A 20,912-nucleotide genomic window follows, 5' to 3' on the forward strand; every position below is an offset into this window, starting at 1 on the left:
ATCCGAAAGACATCAATAGCTACATTTGTTTTGTGCCTGGAATCTTTGCCCCTGAAAAAGTGTGTCGCACATGGACCACTCCACAGATCATTGGGTTCAATACAGAGATGGCACAGTGGCGTCAGGGACATTATTATCATTTCTTACTGCTGAGAATGTTCAAGGTGACTTCGCGTAGGACATCTACCTAGATGGAGGCTATGCACTGGGTCTCCTGGGCTTGATCCTGAATAGTCCATGATCTGTACCTGAAGATGGGAGGTCCCCGTCCCCTGGTCTCTCCTCAGGAAGTGGAAAATACCTGCTATCATCCCTACAGTATCTCACATGTGGGGGGCGGTGCTATGATGTGGGTTTTCCGAGCAGTGACACAGAGGTGAGCTGCTGCAACTGTGCAAAATAAAATGGGGCACATACCCCTGCTTCAGCGCCAGATGATGTAATGCCTCACTGGACCTCAGCATGATCATCTGCTGAGATCCTGTGCAGTAAGAATGGTACAGATCTCTGGTAACTTGCCAGGCAATCATATACTGGACCTCATTATGACGATTTATAGATCCTTGGTTGCAGAGTACGAGACGACATTTAAAATGGCATTGATCTAACAATCACAATCCACATTCCCACATCAATATTAATAAAAATTGAATTATTCTGAATTTGGCCTCAGTATATATGTCATCCCCTAATCTGTGGGCCCCAGCAGGGTGACTGCTATACTTTTCTATTAACCGATGTGTTGTGCCTACCGATCTTGCATCTACGGGGCGAGTCTGCAGTCGTTTACACATTGGAATGATTCCCTGAGACATCTTGCAATCTGACTGCCCAATGAGGATGTCTACGACTGGCAAGTTATGGGCAAGGTATGGGCAACATAAGGTCTGCTTTAGGATTTGTTGTCACTGCTGCATGGTTATCTTCAACTCTGGAAGGTAAGGGGCCTCCTGTTTGGGTACCAAGTTCCGGTACATTTATGCAAGACATTGATCGTACATTCCAGACAAGCAATACAAGATGTTCCCTTAGTGGCACCCAACCTGATACATTGTTTGTGATAATCCTGTTATCATCTGCACCCATTCTGTGTTCAAATCGCACGATTTAAAACAAGAAATAGATGGTCCTCTTTGACCACACAACAGCAGCCCCTAAATCCACCAGGAATTAATTACCCTGCATGTTGCCACATGCTCTAAAAGGCAGTCAGACCACCAAGGCCACCCCTCAATCCACATTGGCAGAGATAATTTCGGAGCATGATTTATTGCACAGATGAATGCCTCTATTGGCATGAACCTAGAAAGATATTCCAGAAGTCAAGTCAGGGTCCGACAATATCAAGACATGGATGGATGTACTTGAGCATTGACTTGACCCATTAGAAGGCTCCATGCCTGGGATTCTAAAATTGGAGAAACAGGTGGCAGCTTGGCAGTCTCGAGAAATGAAATAGACTAAATATTTGTATTTCTATTTCTATTTTAATGGTACTGTCATACAGTTACTAAAACCGTTGGCCACTAATAAAAGAAAATAAGACATCAAAAGTAAAACAAATAAAATATTAATAAATATCTACATAATTTCATAGGCTTCCATTTGCTAAGATGAAATCCTATAATTATAAATATAACATGACTATCAATTGTTAAATACCTAAAATATCTTTATATCTTTAAACAGCAAATATTGATGGGTTCTCTTTTCTGCTCATTGTCCTCTGCCAGAAATTTATTGTCTCAATTTTTCTACAAAAGGCCAAAACAGTACATTTTGTATTGGTGTTAAGTTAGAACATTCAACATAAAGGTGATGTAATGTTTTCACCCTTTCCTCTGAGCCGAATATACAAATTTGATGGGTTTAAGTCATCATTGTTCTTTCACCAATAATTTTATGAGTCGCCCATTTATTTGATCTAAACTGCATATATTGGAACATTTTTTACTTTGTTGGCAACAGAGCCAGGTATGGAGCACTACAATTGTCTACTGATCTAGTTGAAATATATTCAGATATGTTTTTTTTTAACCAAACGATTCCCTTCATTTCCTCCAAATCCTTAGCTTTCAACTTCATAGATAGTTCAGTCTTGCTCAGGAAATATTGAATTGCAGTGCCCCAACCTAACCAAGCATTGGTTATTTCTTGAATCTCAGACCCGCCTTTAGAATTCGTGAGATAGCAATCCTTGAACAAAAGACTAGCCAAGGGCCTCCTTCAGCTAAAAATAGTTTACACCTGAATTGCAAAACTATTTGAGAAACTAGGCATTTTCCATATAATTTAGGCCCATTTACTGTTATAGGCCCAATAACTTTTGGTAGAATTGGTCTTTCAGTTTTGTCCCGCAGTTTATATTTCAATGAGCCCATATCTCGACTCCATATAGACATTTACCTACCACAAGCATATATAGCGGTAGAATTGCATAATACTTGACTTGGTAATGTTGGTCTCTTGCATTAATGTTGCAAAATGATTGTAATCAACGTAACAATCTTTTTAGCTAATTAGGGGTTCATTATTATAAGACAACAAATGAATAGGAGGACCTCAGATTTGAGGGTGGGGGGAGTTCAGGCTATCTTCACTACAACCTTTTCCTGTTGACCTCTTTAAAAGCAGCAGAGGACTTCATAAAAGCAACAAATAATAATTATTACCATTCATGCATTAATTTCTCCACATTGGAATGAAGAGATATGCTGTTCTTATTTGTATCCACTCATTTCATTTCTTCAACACGATTTTTGCAAGTATTTTTGAAGCTCTGTTAAGAAAGACAGTCAATCGGTAGTTAATATGCACATCACATTTCTCCTTTTTGAATAGAGCAATGGTCTGCAAAGTGCGGCTTTCCAGATGTTATAGACTACAACTACCTTGATCCCTGACCATTTATTATGTTGGCTAAGGTGAATGGGAGATGTAGTCCAAAATATCTGGAGAGCCAAAAGTTGCAGGCTCCTGAAACAGTGGAATCAAAATACTGTTTTTACGGGGTGATGGAATTGTACCAAATGCAGTTATTGAACAAAAACAATTGAACAAACATCTTGCCCAATATGGAAGATCAGATTTAAGCATTAGATTGTGAAATTGGTCAACACCTGTTGCTTTTGAGGCCTTTACTTTTCTAATGATCTCAACAATGGCTCAAAAATATATTTCATTACCCAAATACAAATGGAGCAACCAGTCATTGCTATTACTAACTTTTCACTCTGAGCCAAAATTCAAATTAATTAAGGCCGTCATTTGATATTTGTGCTGACAATTATTGTGTCCCATGGGCTTTAGAGCATAATAAATAAATAAATACATATGTCTTGGTTTTGAATTGCTTGCCAGTTACTATAATGTACCACTATCATTTATGACGATACTATTCAACATACTTACACAGTCCTTTGCAACATATTATGCTAAGACCAATCAAGTTATCTTTGTTTTAATTAAATGCTAGCATTATTTTTTTCCCACCCCGACAGGGGTCTCTGCTTACACATCAGAAGTTCACCCTTAGTTCTTTTCTTCTTGCTACTGGAGTTGGAGAATATGTTTTCAACTTTAATGTGGATGTTCTCCTAGTCCCATTCAAATATACCGCTATGAGCTTAATTCCCAGAACTTTACAAACCCATTCATGGATAGTTTTCATCTCCCCAGTAACAACTGTACCCTCACCCAGTTCTGTAAATCGATGGTTATCTTAAAATTCATTAATTATTTTATTAACCCTTTTGCTCATATTTTCTATCCATGCTAACTTGACTATTTGCTGTGGTTTCTGTGATTGGTGGGGAACTGTTCTTATACCCATTATCGTCAATTTTAATGAAAATGATGAATGTCACCTTCATCACTATATTTAACTTCCAGGAGGTTTGCAAATTTGTCATTACAGCTAAGAAAATATATATGCAACAATTGTAGTTGAGGTATTTGGCAGCCTAATAAAATTAGCAGGAATTATACTCTCCCATTGAACATTTCCCTCTCCAAAAAGGATAGATGTTAAATCTACTGGTGAGAATTCAAGTCAGATACATTATAAAGGAAGTCCTTTCTATCCAGAAGCCAGAGATCATTCACTGCACTGAGGCAATTATCTCCCTGTACATAATCCGATGGGCATTTAAGATTAAAATCCCTCATGTGACAGTTTGTTACCATTTGACAATCGGCAGTCATTGATTACTTTGTTGATAATATCCATTACATTTGCTGTGTTGCTTAAGGCTTGGGGCTGGGGTTGTACATGTTCTAACTAATTAAATGACTAATCCCCTCAATCATACAATAAATGATCTCCCCGCAAACACATATTTATTTGAAAGCTTTAGCGGTACCTTCCTTATTGCTAAAGTTTTTACTATACCAATCAGTTAGGCCCCAACTGCCCATCCCCATAGATCGTTTAGTAGCTGACTCTTTGGTGCATACAACATTACTGATTTCTTCTTCCTCCGTGGACCAACTGTCGTGAAAACAAATTATATCATGTGCACAAAAATGTCTATAGTATTTACATAGTGTCTATTCCCTTGAGTGTTCCATAAAAGCATTTGTATAATGTCTTTTCTATTAAGGCATTTGGATGAACTGTAGATGATAAACTCCCCTAGTCTCCACTGTTGTGTAGCACTGAGGTAGGTAAGACCTTTGGTGGAACGGTGCTCTCTTTTCCTCATTTTGTGGCCTCATGTGTATCATGTTTTCGTTCCTACTCAAGAGCAGCATCATACTGTTCTCCAATACTAGTCTAGATATTTCAATGGATGTTCCAGAATCCTGTGACTATTCTGTGGGACCCCAGCCCCTCCAACGAACCAAATACTTCAGCCTTAAACCTCTGCATCTGTAATCAATACTATGTGGCACTATCCTGGTACCTGGGTCTTGTACAGGATGAACTAGAAGAAGGTGTCGCCGATGTGTTGTCTAATCTGGTTTTAAAAGGGGTCCGTCAAACACAAATTGAACACGTGTTTAGGGAGAGACAATTGCATGGCAAGTGAAGTACCACCTTCACTATCCGAAGGGGCCACAGAAAGCAGGGTCAGTGGTACATTGAAAGGTTTGGATGAGAGCCGGATGAAATAATGATTCACTTTCCTATGGACCATTGGTAAAATTGATATATTTGGATGAGATCCAGACCAAATCATGGATCTTACTTATATGCAGGTGGCAGTCTCCTATTTTTTATCTGAATTTTTTATGTATTGTTCTTTTGCTTTTCTTAAATTGGTTTTGGCTTCATTGTGTGACTCCACTTAGTGTTTTGCTACTTTCTGTTCTGCATGGACAGAAATGGTGGGCAGGGTGCATGATTGTAATGGTAAATATTTAGAATGTACTCTGGTAGACAAAAGAAAGAAGACATTCCAATGGAGGCATGATAGTGGTTGCTGTAAGCAAATTCCATTAGGGGTAACAGATCAACCCAATTATTTTGGGTATGATTAAATAACAAGCCAGGTATTTTTCTATAACGTAATTAACCCATTCAGTTTGCCCATCAGTTTAAGGATGGAATGCATTCGAGTGCAGTACTTGAAAGCCTAACAGTTTTGCTAAGGAATGCCAGAATCTTTCTGTAAATTGAGGACCGCCGTCTGACATTATCTCATCTGGAAGACCATTCATACACGCCAATCTAGTTTCTGCTGATAGACCAATATTTAGCACAACAAATTGATGCATATTTGTATTTGTGTCCATGACGACCCAAATGGCCATTTTCTTTCCCAGGCGAGGTTATGGAGTTCGTGGTGATTTTTCCACAATGTCAAGAAGCTACTTCAAGTGGTTGCAATAGACACACAGAGGCCTGTGTGGAGTGTTTTTGCTGGCCACAGGTACAGTTCCCATGTATAAGCCATCTAATCCATTTTGGGACAGAACCACCCCTAACACAGTATTGGGCTTGTCAACTTCCATGACAAACTGTTTTGAACTGTCAGGTTGAAGCAGTACCAGAGAAGTGCAAAATGTCCTTTTTATTTGGTCAAAGTCATTCTCAGTTACAGTTGTCCAGCAAAAGGCTACCCCTTTCTTTCTAAGTTGCATAACAAAGAGGTTGTGCTACTTCCGAAAGGTTCTGAATGAAATGCAAAACCAAGAAATCATTGAACATCCATCACAGTTTGGGGTTGTGGCCACCCCTGACAGCTTCATCCTTTTTCTGGTCCATCAGTATTCTTCTGGGTGTAAGGACCTAGCCCAAGAATTGAAGTTCTCAGCTATGAAGTGACACTTTTCAACCTTGCCTTGGAGGTAATGGTACCATAGTCTTCACCATAGTCTTCACAAAACTCACATGGCACTTGTGTTTCTGTAGATCTGAAGAATATCTAAAGGTGTCTTCTAGGTATACTGCCAGGAAAATTCTGTGCATTTCATGAAAGACATCTGAAATTAGTTGTTGGAATGCTGCAGGTGCACTACACAAGCCAAAGAGCATCACAGTTTTTGGTGAATGAGGTCCGCTATCAAGAGTAGTGGATACAGGTTTTAATTTTAATCATAATGTGGTTCAATTCTCTGTAGTCACTCCAGGGCAGAGGTCACCGCTCTTTTGTTTAATGATGAATATTGGTGCCCTAGCCGGCAAGGTGGAATGCTGCATAACGCTTTTTTTTCAAGGCAATGTTCTCTGTATTCTTTCAGTGTAACTTCCTCCCATACAATGAGCACCTGGGGAATAGGGTGAACAGGCACTAAATCTATAGGGTTCTATGTCATTTCATGGCCAGTCATTTTTACGACTGCCTTTTTTACCTTTTGCCTTTCTCATATTCGTTCAGGGATTTCCTTCCTCAGATTGTCGTCTCTTCGGGAATACATTTGATAAGGCCTTCTCAGAGGGTATCTTCTCTCAAACACTTGCTGCGGAATGGCACACATATAGGTGTCAAACATGGCACAATCTCTGGCTTCCAACATATAAGAGGTAGGGGGCGGGGCTTCTTGTAGAGGCATTTAGCTGCTCCTCTACAAATGGGATGAGGAGCAAGAGAAAGGTTTTCAGCTTGCGAAAGACACGATCCAAAAAGTTGAATTGAATGTGTCTGTGCATGACAATTATGCCAATTCAAGTTTATGGCAAAAACAGGATAGGAAGCGTGTCCCTTTCCGATTTTGGAGTCGTAAGTTACCCGAATCTGGTGACAGATACACTCCCTTTGAAAAGTAGTTGTTGCCATGCTATTGGGCTCTCGTGGATACAGAGCAAATCACAGTGAGTTATGATGTATTGATACAACTAGAAATTCCCATCATGCAATGGGTACTGAGCTCTCCTAAAACACATCGAATAGGACATGCTCAAGAGGCTAGCATTATTAAATGGAAATGGTACATTCAAGATTGTGCCAAAACAGGGAAGGGTGGAATTGCAAAGTTACACGAGCTAGTGGCTGGTGTTCCGTTGGTTGATTTAGAATTACCTGATGGGACAGAATCGTGTGAGTCTCCTGTGAAATGGGGAGTCCCTTATGGGGATTTGATGAGTGAACAAAATGAACAAGCGTGGTTCACTGATGGTTCAGCTTAATATGTGGGACAGACCGATAGTGGAAGGCAGTGTCATACAATCCCAAAACAAAGAGAATTTTGACAACATCAAGGAAAGGAAAGAGTAGTCAGTTTGCGGAATTATATGCAGCTCATCAGGCATTGAAGCAAGAAGCGCCTGGTCAATGTTATGTGTTTACTGAATCGTGGTCTGTGGCTAATGGACTAGCTTTGTGGCTGCCGACATGGCAGAAGAATGGGTGGAAAATTCATTCCAAAGAATTATGGGGGAAAGAATTGTGGCAAGATATCACCGAAATGTTGATTCACAGTAAAGTGACTGTGATGTGGATGCACATTGTGCCACAGACTCATTGGAAGGTTGGTTCAATTCTGTTGCAGATGAACATGCCAAGATTTCAGCGATGGACACAAGGTCTGAGGAAGGTGATCTGGAAGGGATTGCTAAGTGGGCACACCAGAAAAATGGGCATCTTGGAGAAAAGGCTACTATTAGGTGGGCACAAGATCGAGGACTTGGCATTCCTTTAGAAGTAGTGAAAACATTGATTTTGCAATGCCAAGTGTGTCAGCATCAGAAACAGAGATCCATTCCACATGTGATTCAAGGCACATTGAAGTGAGATAAATTACCTGGACAAGATTTGGCAGATCAATTACATCGGTCTGATGCCAATTAGTAGAGGATGTCAATATGCGTGTATGATTGTGGACACATATTCAGGATACTTGATGGTATTACCATGCAAAAGAGCTACTCAGTTAAATACCATTACATTGTTAGATCAAGTGGTAGTGTACTATGGTGTACCTTTACAAATTCAAAGTGACAATGAGTCACATTTTAAAGGAAAACTGATTCGGCATTATTGTCAGGAGAAGGGCATAGAATGGATTTTCCATGTCCTTTATCACCCTGGGGCTTCTGGACTGATTGAGAGACTGAATGGTTTGTTGAAAGAACAGTTGTGAAATACTGGTGATGATAACCTGAAAGGGTGGCGTGAGCGCATTCTGGATGCAGTGCAAGTGTTGAATAACAGATCAATTGCAAAATGTGAATCTCCATTAATGCAAATGTCTACACCAGCTTAACAAATGAAACCAAATAGGGCATTTGAAACTTTGATGTATTGGGAAATGTTACCTGGAGCTCTGGATCCTTATCGAGTGACACCCGAGTCTGCAGGGGTGGACTTGCAAGCTATGGAGTAGATCAGACTAGAGCCAAGAGGAAATCGGTGTTATTGACACAGGAATTGGAGTGCAGATTCCATCAGAACATATGTGATGGATTGCCCATAGATCTGGGTTACCATTGAGAGAGATGCAGGTACTGAAAGGGATTGTGGATGCAGATTATCAAGGAGAAATAAAAGTAATTCTGATCAATTGTGGTGATAAAATGTTGCCAATTCATAAAGGGGATCCAGTGGCACAACTGATTACTGTCCCTGTAAAATTATCCATGGTGAAAAACTGAGAGCCGCCCACAGTGGTGACTGCAGTCGAGACAAAGGTTTTGGCTCATCAGACAAAATGGTTCCGGAGTGAAAGTTTGGGTTGAGAAACCTAGTAGCACGCTGGTTCCGGCAGATGTAATTGCAGCAGGAGAGGATCAAGTTGTTCTAGTAATGGAACCAGGAAAGAGGAAATGGAGCCACATTCCCGCTGACAAATGTTATTTGCGTGAATAATGTACTTCACTGATATTTATTTTCATTTTTATTTTTTCCCAGAACCTGTTTGTGATGTGTGCACTTGTGGACTTGTGTGGACTCCATTCGGGAGAGTCTGGGGTCATGCAAAAAGATGTGAGGAATGTCTCCATTGTATGGTTGACTCCGATGATCTGGATGACGACTAGTGGCTTTGATGTTTCCACGTTGCCTAACACTGGTTTGACGGTATTGTCGAGGCAACTACGTGACCATGGGCGTGATGCTTTGCTCTCTTCCATGACATCCATGTCTTTTGTGTGGCATGGCTATGCTGCGATTGTCAAGCAACCTGAGACTGTGTTTTTTTTTTTTAGCCTGTCGAGTTATAAACATCTCATACTCTTTTTCTGGCTGGTGTTCACGGTGCTTCGAACATGATTTTTTGACGTGCCTTGTGGCCGTACCAACGCTGGTACCTGTGTTGCGACACATTTTCAGAGTACTGCATAATGATTCCCTAGTGGAGGACTCGGATGTGAGAAATTCCTTTTCTATCTATGAGTATTGTAAATTTTGTTCTGACATTAATCGTATATGGAGGAATATGACACGTATTGTCACTTATAACATTGCTCCGGCTGATGTCTGCTATGTCATATGATTCTCAACACATTGGCAAATGTCAGCAATTGGACTTCACAGATGAGGAGAGCGGAACGGATTTTTAGAAACGTTTCTGTGCACGTTCTGATGGTGCATGTACTGATGTGTCTAAAGCAGTGTTCTCTAATTTTACTACTGTAGCTGCTACCCATCTTCAGCATGTGAAACATCTGACAGGAAGGCTATTTTCCTGTGTTAACTTTACCTACACCAACATTCCTGTGAATATTTCTGGTGGGTCTTTTGTTTTAACACAACTCGGTTTGATGTTGTTTCCTTTACAGCCTGCGATTCATCGAGCTACACATTCTGTTCATCATATTGGCCTTTCGCCAGATTGTGATTCTAATGTGCATTTGTTATCTAAACATGAGGTTTTAGCGCTTGCATTTTCTTTGGTGGGTGGGTGGGGGTTGGCAGCTGGTGGTTATAAATCATTGATTAGATTATCTTGTGTAGTGGTTAAGGATCTTTATGAGAACTCTCAAGCTTTGACGGAACTGCCTTTGGACAGCAGACATTTTAGGAAGGCTATTTTACTAAACAGAGCTTCCATAGATTTTTTGTTTTTGACATAATTTGGGGTGCAGTGCTGCAGAGGGGATGTGCAGTTTTAATTTAGATGAGCATTCCCATTCTATCGAGAAACATATTCATAATTTGAATGGCCTGATTTCCTAGGTGACTCAAGATCAGGGCGGTAGTTGGTGGGATGAAATGTTTTCCTGGATTTCTGAAGCATTGCGCAATGCTTTTGTTAGTATTTTTGTAATTGTTTTGGCTTTGATTGTTTGTTGTATTTTATGTATTCCTAATTTAGTTGGGATGTTTCGTCGGTTTCAGAAACCGCCATTTGTTTCATTGGGGTATGGTAGTTGATTGTCCAAAGGGTGGATTTTAGTGCGTGTGCTAAAATGAGCTAAACCATATGGTGCTGGTGCGCGGCCATTTTGGACATTCACTTCCAAACCGCAATCAAAATGTACGTTTTTGCAAGCTCAGTTGGAAGGCAAACATGATTTCTGCAACGGTTGTGATATTGTAGCATGAAGCAGATGAGCTCACTGTGTAGTTGATGTATTGTTCGCTCAAGGACAAGCCGAGAGGGGAGTCAGGGATGTGCAGGTGCATTGATACGGGGGCTGAGAACGAGAGACGAGCTGGGTTTTTCCACTGTCTGGATTTTTCCACTCTTGCCTCCCATACTTGCTGTCTGTCCTTCGGCTGGGGGCAGTCTCCAACTTATGAGGGGCGGGAATTTGTCCCCATAAGAAGAGAGGTGCAATCCCCACGATGTGACATAATTGGAACCCCAGGTGTTGAAGTCTCGCTGAGAGGGAGGACTCTCCGCTCCAGACCCCGTTAGTTGATGCGTGATCTCTCTACCTACCTGCCTCGGGATTGGATAGTGTTGTCGTGGCCGAGATTAAAGGTTTCTCCTACCACTGCACTAACGGTGATGTATACTTATTGTGTTTATGCTTGTCCATGTATTCATGTATAACCAGTTGCATTTATTTCGTAGTAATATGTATACTTATGGAATGTGAATAATGGGCCTGTAAAGAGCCAATTATTTTCCAACTAATGGTCTAAGTGTGCATAATTTCCTTCCTGAGACCAAGAACTTTTAGTCCATGTAATAGGCATGCTGAGGTCATTACACGTGTCTGAAAAGCAGAACAGAAGTCTTGGGACCGAGGATGTATAAGGGCCCCGGTCACCAATCACAGCAACTATGGTATTAGCAGAGAAGAGAGGAAGGGAAGGAGGAGGTGAAGAGATAGGTCTTGGGAAACTTCTGGAATATAAGAAAGTCCCGCTCAAGGCGCAGAGGCAGGGGGAGGCTGTTCCATAGGAGGGATCCAGCTGAGGAAAGTGATCAACCACCTGCCCTCTGTCTAGCAAAGCGCTTTACACACAAAGTGTTGGTGCCAGAGGAACAAAGTGGTCTAGAGGGAGAGTATTTAGTAAGATAAAGTTGGAGATAGTGTGGTTTCTGGGCACAGACAGCCTTGTGTATGATGCAGAGAGTTTTGAATGTAATCCGCGCAACAACCGGGAGCCAATTAAGACTTTTTAGTGCAGGAGAGATGCAGTCCCTACTTTTAAAACCAAGGATAAGTCTCACTGCCCTATTCTGGATTAGCTCTTGGGGTCGCAGAGTGGAAGAAGGTAGATTCAGGAGGAGGCTATTGCAGTAGTCTAGCCTATAGAGAACCAAGACTTGGGTAGCATTGAGACTCTGGGGAAAAGTGAGAAAAGGGAGAATTCCTTTGAGAAGGAAGAGCTGAAATTGGGACTTCTTGGCAATGTCCTGAGTGTGAGGGAGGAAGACGAGAGATGAGTCAAAGATGACTCCAAGGTTTCTGGCTTCAAAAGCAGGAGCATGGGGAGAGCCCAAGGAGGAAGGCCAGAGTGAAGGGAAAAAGGAGGGAGCAAGGGTCGCAATAGGAAGGATTTCAGTTTTACAGGCATCGAGGGAGAGATCGTTGGAGGTGAACCAGGCCTGGATGCCAGATAGGCAGTCAAGGATGTTGGAGGGTGCAAGAGGAACAGCAGGACGTTTCGAAAAAGAGCTGTGTATCGTCTGTGTAACACTGGAAGTTGGAGGAGAAGGAGGAGGGGAATGGGTAATCTGATGATCAGATTCTCCTTTTTTAAGCTTCAAGCCAAAAGCATAATATGCACCTGTGCCCTGCTGCGTCAGTATCCTGATTTTACGCGCCTGCTCTACCGATGGCACAGAGCAGTTTCAGAGGTCACACAGTTGCCCATTTGACAGTTGTGGTGAGAGCCAAGTCTCTGCACCGCAGGGCCTGCATTTAAGATATACATCCCTGTACCAAAACTATGATGATTATATGATGATTAAAAATAGTCCATGTTGGTGGCAGGATAAACTCTAATAATAAAGCTATACCTGAATAAAGGCATAGTGCATAGCACTACTTATGATCAACGTCTCCTGGAAGACTTCGATCTGGATGTCCTCCGTCTGACCGAGACATGGTTCATGGCCAACTCTGTCACAAGCTTTGACACTCTCCTTCCTGATTGCTACAAGATCCTCTCCGTGCCCAGAACCAACAGTCCCGGTGGGGGTGTAGCCTTGATTATCCCGGAGTGGATCCATGCGTCTATCATTCCTATGCAGGACTACTTCTCCTTTGAATGCCTGGTCTGCAAGATCTCTCACTCTCCTGACCTTTCTCTCACTGTGGCCACTATATACCAGCTGCCCGGCCAGAGAGCCACATTCCTCTCCGAGTGGGCGGATGTCTCCTCCTCCCTCCTTGCCTCTACCTCTCAACTTCGTGTCTTCGGAGACCTTAACATCCACCTGGATGCTTCTTGTCCTTCTGCAGGACTCTTTTGCAACCTCTGTGACTCCCTCTGTCTCTCTATTCTTCCCACTGGCCTGACCAACTCTCCAGGGCACACACTGGATGTTCTAATCTCCTCAGACCTCCCCCTCTGCACCCCTCTCACCACTCCTCTCTCCTGGAGTTAACCCTTTCTCCTTTCCTCCTATCTCTCTCTCTCTACCCCCAGGCCATGCCGATCCCAACACTGCCCACTACCTTCTCAGTCATTCGACCCATGAAGCATGTGACAGTTGAGGCTTTCGCCGCTACGTTCTCTCCTCCTTCTACACCTTTAGCTGACTCACATCCTGACACAGCCCGCTCTAAACTCCATCTTTCTATCTCTGACATTCTTGATGTATTTTCCCCTGTCATGAGGATCCACTTGAAGCCTAATTCCAAATGCAACTCTTGGTATGACTCAGATCTCGTCACCCTAAAATGCAAGTGGAGGGTGGCTGAGAGAAAGTGGAAGGCTACAGGTGCACACTCTGACAAAATGGCCTGCTGCCTGCTCCAGAGGCAGTACAGACTCTCTATCCTCGCCAAGAAGAGAGTAACCATCCAAGCCTGTGTCTCCGCAGCATCTAACAACTCGGCCGAACTCTTCAAAATCTGCAAGGAGCTAGCCAACCCTGCTGCAGTCTCTACCTCTCCTGTCCCTTCCCAGGCCCTCTGCACAGCCATGGCCTCTCATTTCATCACTACAACTCTGGACATCCTGTCCACAACACTCTTCCTCCTCCTCTTCCTCCATGCCTGACCTGCCTGTGGCCTCCTCTCCTCCTACCTTCTCTTCCTTTCCTTTGTTCACCCCAGACGATGTTTCTAAACAAGTATGATCTATGAAAGTCTCATCAAAGCAAGTTCTTCCCTGTTCTTCCAAAACCATCAAGGACCACATCGACACTCTTGCTCCAGCCCTGGCCGATTTCTGTAATCACTCTTTTGCCACTGGAACTTTCCCAACCCCCCTGAAGCACTCTTTTGTGCACCCCGTCCTTAAGAAGCCCTCTGCCAATCCTTCCTCTCCAGCTAACTATCACCTGATCTCTATCACTCCTTTCTTGGGCAAACTCTTGGAAAAACTGGCCATCTCCCAACTTAACCTTCACACTGAATATGTTGGGTGTCTCCATGACCATCAGACTGGCTTCAGAGAGGCCAGAAGGGTTTGGGTATAATTGACTGAATTCCGGTCAGCTTTTGCAGGTTTTGGAGAAAATAATAGTTTCATTCCCCACTCCCCAGCCCCCATTTACCTGTTATCTTGACGCCTGGTCCACCTCAGCCCTGCGGCATCAGATCCGTCCCTCCAACGTGGGTCCTACGCCGCAGGATCCTTTTTTCTTTTGTTTTCTTTTTGTTCTGGTCCCCTGCGTCGACTCTTGAGAAAGCGGGGGACACCCCTGCAACCCCCAAAGGCTAGTACATGCCGAACATATGGAGCGGGGGACAACCCCACAACCCCTGCTCCCTATGTTCGGCACGTTTTGCCTATTTGATCGGTTTTATTCGATCGAATGTTACTGGTCATACTCGGTCAAATGTAACATTTGGTCTAATAAAACCGAACAAATATACTAATACCACCAGAAGCACAGAAACTGCTCTCCGGAACATCCATGAAGACCAGCTCTTCAACCGTGACTCTGACCTTCCATCTGTCCACATTCTCCTTGATCTTTCTTCTGCTTTCGGAACAGTCAACCATGCCATCCTGCTCATGTGCCTCTGTGATAACCTGGGAATCACTGATCAGGCCCTGGCCTGGCTGACCTCCTTTCTCACTGACTAGCCCTCTCAGGCCCAACTGGGGTCTTTCTTCTCTTCTATCTCTCTCTCTACCTGTGGTGTTCCCCAGGGGTCTAAACTCTCTCCCCGGCTGTTCAACCAATACCTGGATCCTATCGCCCACTGCATCGCTGCTCTCTGCTCCAACATTCAGTGTTATTGTGGCGGACACCAAGCTATCTCTCAGGCTCCCCTCGGCCGCTTCTACTTCCTCTCTCATTCCTGACTGTCTGTCTTCAATTCAGAAGTGGTGTGCTGCTAATGATCTCTGCCTCAATGCCAGTAAGACAGAGATCCTCCTCATCGGAACACCAGCTCCCTCCTTTCCTCTCTCTCTCTGGCCGCACACTCTGGGTCCTCTCCCTTCTCCTACCTGTGAGGCTAAGAACCTTGGGGTCATCTTCGACTCCACCCTCTCCTTCTCTCCTCACATTTCTGATTTCAAATTATCAGCTGCACCTCCTGAGAGGTATTCTTCCCTTCCTCACTTTCCCCCAGAAGCTCACTGTGTCTAGAGCTCTGGTCCTCTCAAGGCTGGACTACTGCAACAGCCTCTTTCCAAATCTTCCAGCCTCTACTCCCCATCCTCTACAACTTATCCAGAACAGGACTGCAAGACTTGTCCTTGGCTTCAAGCCCAGGGATCGTATCTCTCCAACTCTGAAATCTCTTCTTTGGCTCCCAGTGGAGGCAAGGATCAAGTTCAAGACCCTCTCCATTGTCCACAAGGTTTTCTGGGGCCTGGGCCTGCACTACCCCCAATTCTCTCTTCCTAAGTAGCTCCCTTCTCAGGCTCTCCCCTCATCCACCTCCAACTCTCTGAGGATCAGCCACTTTTCCAAGCAGAGAGTTGGGGCAGATCTCTTTCTTCGGCTAGGGTCTCCCTCTGGAACAGCCTTTCTTGCCTCTCTCAAACTTGAGCAGCAGAACTATCTTTGGTTCCGAAAGCAACTCAAGACCTTCCTCTTTGCTTCTGCTTTCTCTCTTCCTCTCCCCTGCTGGTGACCCGTCTGTTCCACGCACTGGTCACCTGGCCACCCTCTGAATTTGGGCCCAGGTCCCTGCCTGTCCAGTTGCACCTCGCACTGCCTTTTGGCCCCCCAGCACTTGGTGGTCTGTATCTGTAACCCTACAATCCCTTCTCTCTGCACTTATGAGCCACCCGCTGGCTGCACCCTTTGATTCCTGGCACTTCTCCATCCCCCCTCCCTTTTGCACTTCTCCACCCCATTTTTTTTGCACTTCTCCCCTCCCCCCTCCCTGCACTTGCGTGTTCTGAATGACCAAAGGCCTAGTCATATCGTTGTTTTGTCCTCCCTTTTTTTCCCCCTCCTTGTCTTGTCACGCCTAGAAACAATTGGGTACAGGCATGTTATAAATGACATATCGTATCATATATCATTTCAGCCACATCCAATTTGATATCACACATAGGCCAGCTCAAGCACAGCTGTGGAAGGTGATGTGTACTCTTACCAGACAGGTTGAGTCTGTCAAATGACAGTCCAGGAACCAAATGGCCATGCCGCCTCTTTGATCACTTTGTGAGGGCAGGTGACACCCTCCGCCTGGGACAGCAGCACAGCATGCAGCTACCCTGGGCCCAAGCATCAAAGAAGCCCGTCCATTCAAACGAAGTAGCCTCACACGATGGTGATGCATATCTAAAGGCCTTTGATTATATTCAAATGGATTGGGATCGGGTTAGTGTGACCTGAGGGAGATCTGTACTTCCTGTAGTGCAAAGCACTTTGGGTGTGATGTCAGCAGGGCAAAGTCCACTCATTTAAAGAGCATGGATTGGACCCCCAAATCAAGCTAGCTTTAGTCCAATCACCTGTAGGTTTTTACCTTTAAAATAAGTGGCCTCACACCACTTCTATGAATCGTCTTTTGGATCATCGCTTGAAGAAGATTTCATTGGACCTCTATTGGGAGAATTGGTCTTTCCAAAATCCTCTGCAAGTGAGGTGAAGACTGGGAGTCCAAGGCAGAGGGAAGCTCGTTTCACTAACCATCCCCAGGGACCAGTGGTAGTGAATTGATGCTTGCAGGACAAGACTTGCTGCTCTGCCAGTCACAGCAGTACTCAGGACCTTACTGTGTAGAAAGACCCCTGCAGTTGTAAGCCAGCCTCCCCCATATTTGGGAGCACAAGAAAATGACTCATCTTGCCCCTGGTCCCCTGGATTGCGGCTCAGAGCACACTTAGAGCCAGGACCCACTGGAATCGTAGTGTTTTCGCCATTAACCTTTTCGGAGCTGTGTTTTTAAGAACCGTTCTACACATATGACCCATCAGGACCCTGCGGTGTTGCCTTGTGAACTCTTCTAATCAGGCCAGTGTCAAAAGTCTTGTTCTGCACTGCTGAACAACCAAGAGCTACAAAATGTTACTATTGATTATTAATTGCCCCCATGATCCTGTTCTGGGTCATAGAGTTGTTAGATCATTAATTCCCTTTTTTCATCCAAGAAACAAATCCTTTTTACAGACAATTGAGTTTTTTTATTGCTTTACACTCCTGATTCATTACTCAGAGTGCTGCATTGTGTTATCTTTGCTTATTCTCTGTTCTTTCCTCAGGGGTGGGTTTTGTGTAGTGTTTTTCTGTTTAGTTATTTTGCAGATGGGGTGTTTTATTAAAATATATATACTTATATGCAACCTTGATTGGACATTTTTTTATTTTGGACTGATGCACTTTGCTATTTGTGTCGCTACTAAATGACATTCACACTCCTCTTGAGAGTATAGCCTTCCCTCGGCCCACGTTACCACAAAAGGTAAAGGAGGTATACCTCTTAACTATGGCTGTTAAACCTTTATGATTGTGTTGGCTCTTGGTTTGTATAAATGTGAGGGCTGAGTGGGTATTTTTCGCCCCTACTCATTCTTGTACTCCTGCTGAGAATTCTTCACAGTATTTATCCTTATTTTACGTTCCCAGGTGTATTGCTTATCATATCCCAACTGCCGGAAACCACGGTTATTTGTTTCCTCAAAATATAGGTTACAACTTGGCTTTTCATGTTGCTGAGTGTTCAGTTCCTCCCTACTTGTGACTGTAGAAGGTGGATTATGTGAGCGGTAAAAAAGCATGTAGTGGTAAAGGCTTCAAAGTTGCAGAATTAGTGATTGTTGTAAATTCTCACCCACAAAGATGAATTTTGCATTGAATAAAAATGAGAACATAAATTGTTGTATTTGAGACAGGCTGTATATTGGCTACACAATTATGGGGGATTTACAATCTATGAAAATGCCCCTAACATCTGATAGAAGCAACCTGTGTGTGCCTGGCTTTGCTAACAGAGTGTGATTTCCTTTGTGCAGGTAACTTGCGTTGGGCACATTATTGCTGCGGTTGTTGCGGATACGCAAGAACATGCTCAGAGAGCAGCCAAAGCAGTGAAGATCACATATGAAGACCTGCCACACATTATAACAATACAGGTGAGACAACCAGAAGGAGCTACCTGACTGCACAGTCCCAGCAACCTTTGTCATTCCTAGGGGCAAACCTACCCCTTACCAATAAACTTTGTTCCCTTGATATATTATATGAGTGGATTTTAGCCATTTACCTGCAATCATGTCAAGCAGAACCGCAGAAACAATGAAAGGCTGCTGGGGTGTTAAGAGGAACAAATGAGGTTAAAAACAGATAAGTGTCCTCATCAGAATGCATAAATGAGGAAGGCCTGGGGTCCAATCACTCACTTTTGTTTTGTGCAGTGCCATGAAATTTTAATGCTAACATATTTGTTTTCCAATTGCACATGATTGCACTGAAAAGGCTGGTAAATTCTTGTGTGCATCAAATCGAAGGGGACTCAAAGAGAGGCTTTAAGGTAAACTTGTGTATCGAAGCAGAGAAATTAAGCCATGTGAGCTGCCCAACCTCTGAGCTCCTTTACAACCCCATGTCATAAGCCTGTTGCCCTCCCGCTTCTGGTTATGGATCATTTCAGTCATCCCTCAATCACCTCTGCTCCATCTGCTCCATCTGCCCTATGGCTTCCTAGTTACCCCAACTCATCAACTCACCAACCCAACTTCCGTGTTCACAGACACGACCTTATTTGCAGACATGAAGCAATTATTAATTAGGGCTTATTTTCCCCTTCTGCTTAGTAGGCTTTTAAAAAAAAAATGTCTGCTTGTGAATCTTTTTTAACTTTATTTGTAATTTTCAAATACAAATTAAATGCCTTATTACAGAGTACGGTGTTGTTCTTTTGTAAATCACATATATTTTACCTCAAAAACAAAGCAGGAACAACAATATTACAACCACAACGTTATCGTATGAGCGGGAAATTCAACAAATTGAGAACGTGCATGTTCAAAAATTGGTAGGCAGTGAACAAACATAAAAATAATTCCAAGGAAACAACAGACACAAACTTACAGAAACATTAAAAGTAAACAGTAGGTTGATGCCCCGTTCCTGCATGCTTCTGTTTTCATAAGAAACCTTGGGTTGATGCATTGTCAGGCAAAGAGGTTAGTGGATTTCTCCTGAGCCGCTTTCCATTCCCCACAAGCCCAGAGGCACGAGACCAATTTGTGCACCAGTCTCTATTAGCAAGCTGTGTCTGGGTGTGTAAAGGATCAGTTTCACTGACTTTCATGAGATCAAGCAGGCCTTACAAAACATCGCCTCGAAACGAGTCCATGATGGTCTACCCACTATCCCAACTCCTAATGACCAGCAAAGCACCCTTAGTCAGTCAGTCATAGTTTGATTATTTCAGAAGAGGATTCCTTTAAAACATACAATTCATGTTTACAAGTAATACATCAAATGTATCAGAAATATAAAATACAGATTTATTCATTATCAAACATACAAACATTAAGACAAGTCAGGAATTGGCAGTCAATAACAAACTTTTCCTAGTGTTCATCACCAACCTTAAATATGTCAGTAAGGACCAGGCAACAGCCATTACATTTGCTGGTAATATAAAGTACATTGCAGGCATACACTGAGCAAAATTGTAGTATCACAGAAGAGGTATGTGCTCCAACACCTTGAAGCGTTTCTTGTGCGAGATGGAATTACAAATAAAGATCTGACACCAAATAACTGAACAGACTCAAGGAATATGGCAATTTACTACTTTATTCTCATTTAATAAAGCAGGAAGAACTGACAGGCATCTGACTGATGCATGCACGCTCACACAGTAGCTTGATTACATAGAGATCTTATACCCCAATATGCGTCATCTATAACCTCATCCTACGTGGTAAATCATAAAACCTATCAAAGGAAGGGATTAGTTAGGGGAACATATAGAACATATAAGAATTGATACATCATTGGCTACCCCTTATCTGTAGGACACGCCTTGATCTACCTCTAAATGTGTATAGTACTGATTATAGCAGACAAAATGGCAGCGGATTGGTCCATGCATCATTGTATGTTAGGTTGCCTCTTAGACCCTCTGATTGGTTGGCATACCATCCTAACCTTGGACGTCCGGCTCTTTAGCAGCATGTACGTGAAACGAAATCTAGGTGCTTTGAATTGCATCAGATGACATCCTGTTTTCCCAATTAATCCATTATCCCTCAACGGTCAACCATAAGCCAAAGTATTCCATCTGTAGTTGACCTTGTAGCCTGCTCACTGTCCTGGAACATTTGAGGGAGTGTGAGCACACCACTATCTTCGTCTGAGGCTCTAATGAATAGCCCTTGTCTTCAACTACTGAATCACATGTGAAGAGACCACGACTATATCTATTTCAGCCTCGTCTTTACTGCTATGGTGCTCTTGGCCTCTAGAGACTTGCTCACTCTACCTTGCACACACTTCATACACTTTTAATTGTCCAATACTTTGGCTGTTCTTCCTTA

At 43.1% G+C, this 20,912-nt stretch overlaps 1 protein-coding gene across 2 annotated transcripts in view; it reads left to right on the forward strand.

The window, feature by feature from the left end:
• Positions 1 to 20,912, forward strand: part of LOC138468214 (xanthine dehydrogenase/oxidase-like) — a 1,072,878-nt gene that overhangs the window by 700,628 nt on the left and 351,338 nt on the right. For both annotated transcript variants that reach the window (XM_069608673.1, XM_069608674.1), the window contains exon 19: positions 18,375 to 18,494. In XM_069608673.1, the coding sequence (XP_069464774.1) occupies positions 18,375 to 18,494 (120 nt within the window). The remainder of the gene's footprint in view (positions 1 to 18,374; positions 18,495 to 20,912) is intronic.

The sequence above is a fragment of the Ambystoma mexicanum genome, chromosome 4q, assembly GCF_040938575.1.
Source record: "Ambystoma mexicanum isolate Mex_15411 chromosome 4q, UKY_AmexF1_1, whole genome shotgun sequence".
NCBI lineage: Eukaryota > Metazoa > Chordata > Amphibia > Caudata > Ambystomatidae > Ambystoma > Ambystoma mexicanum.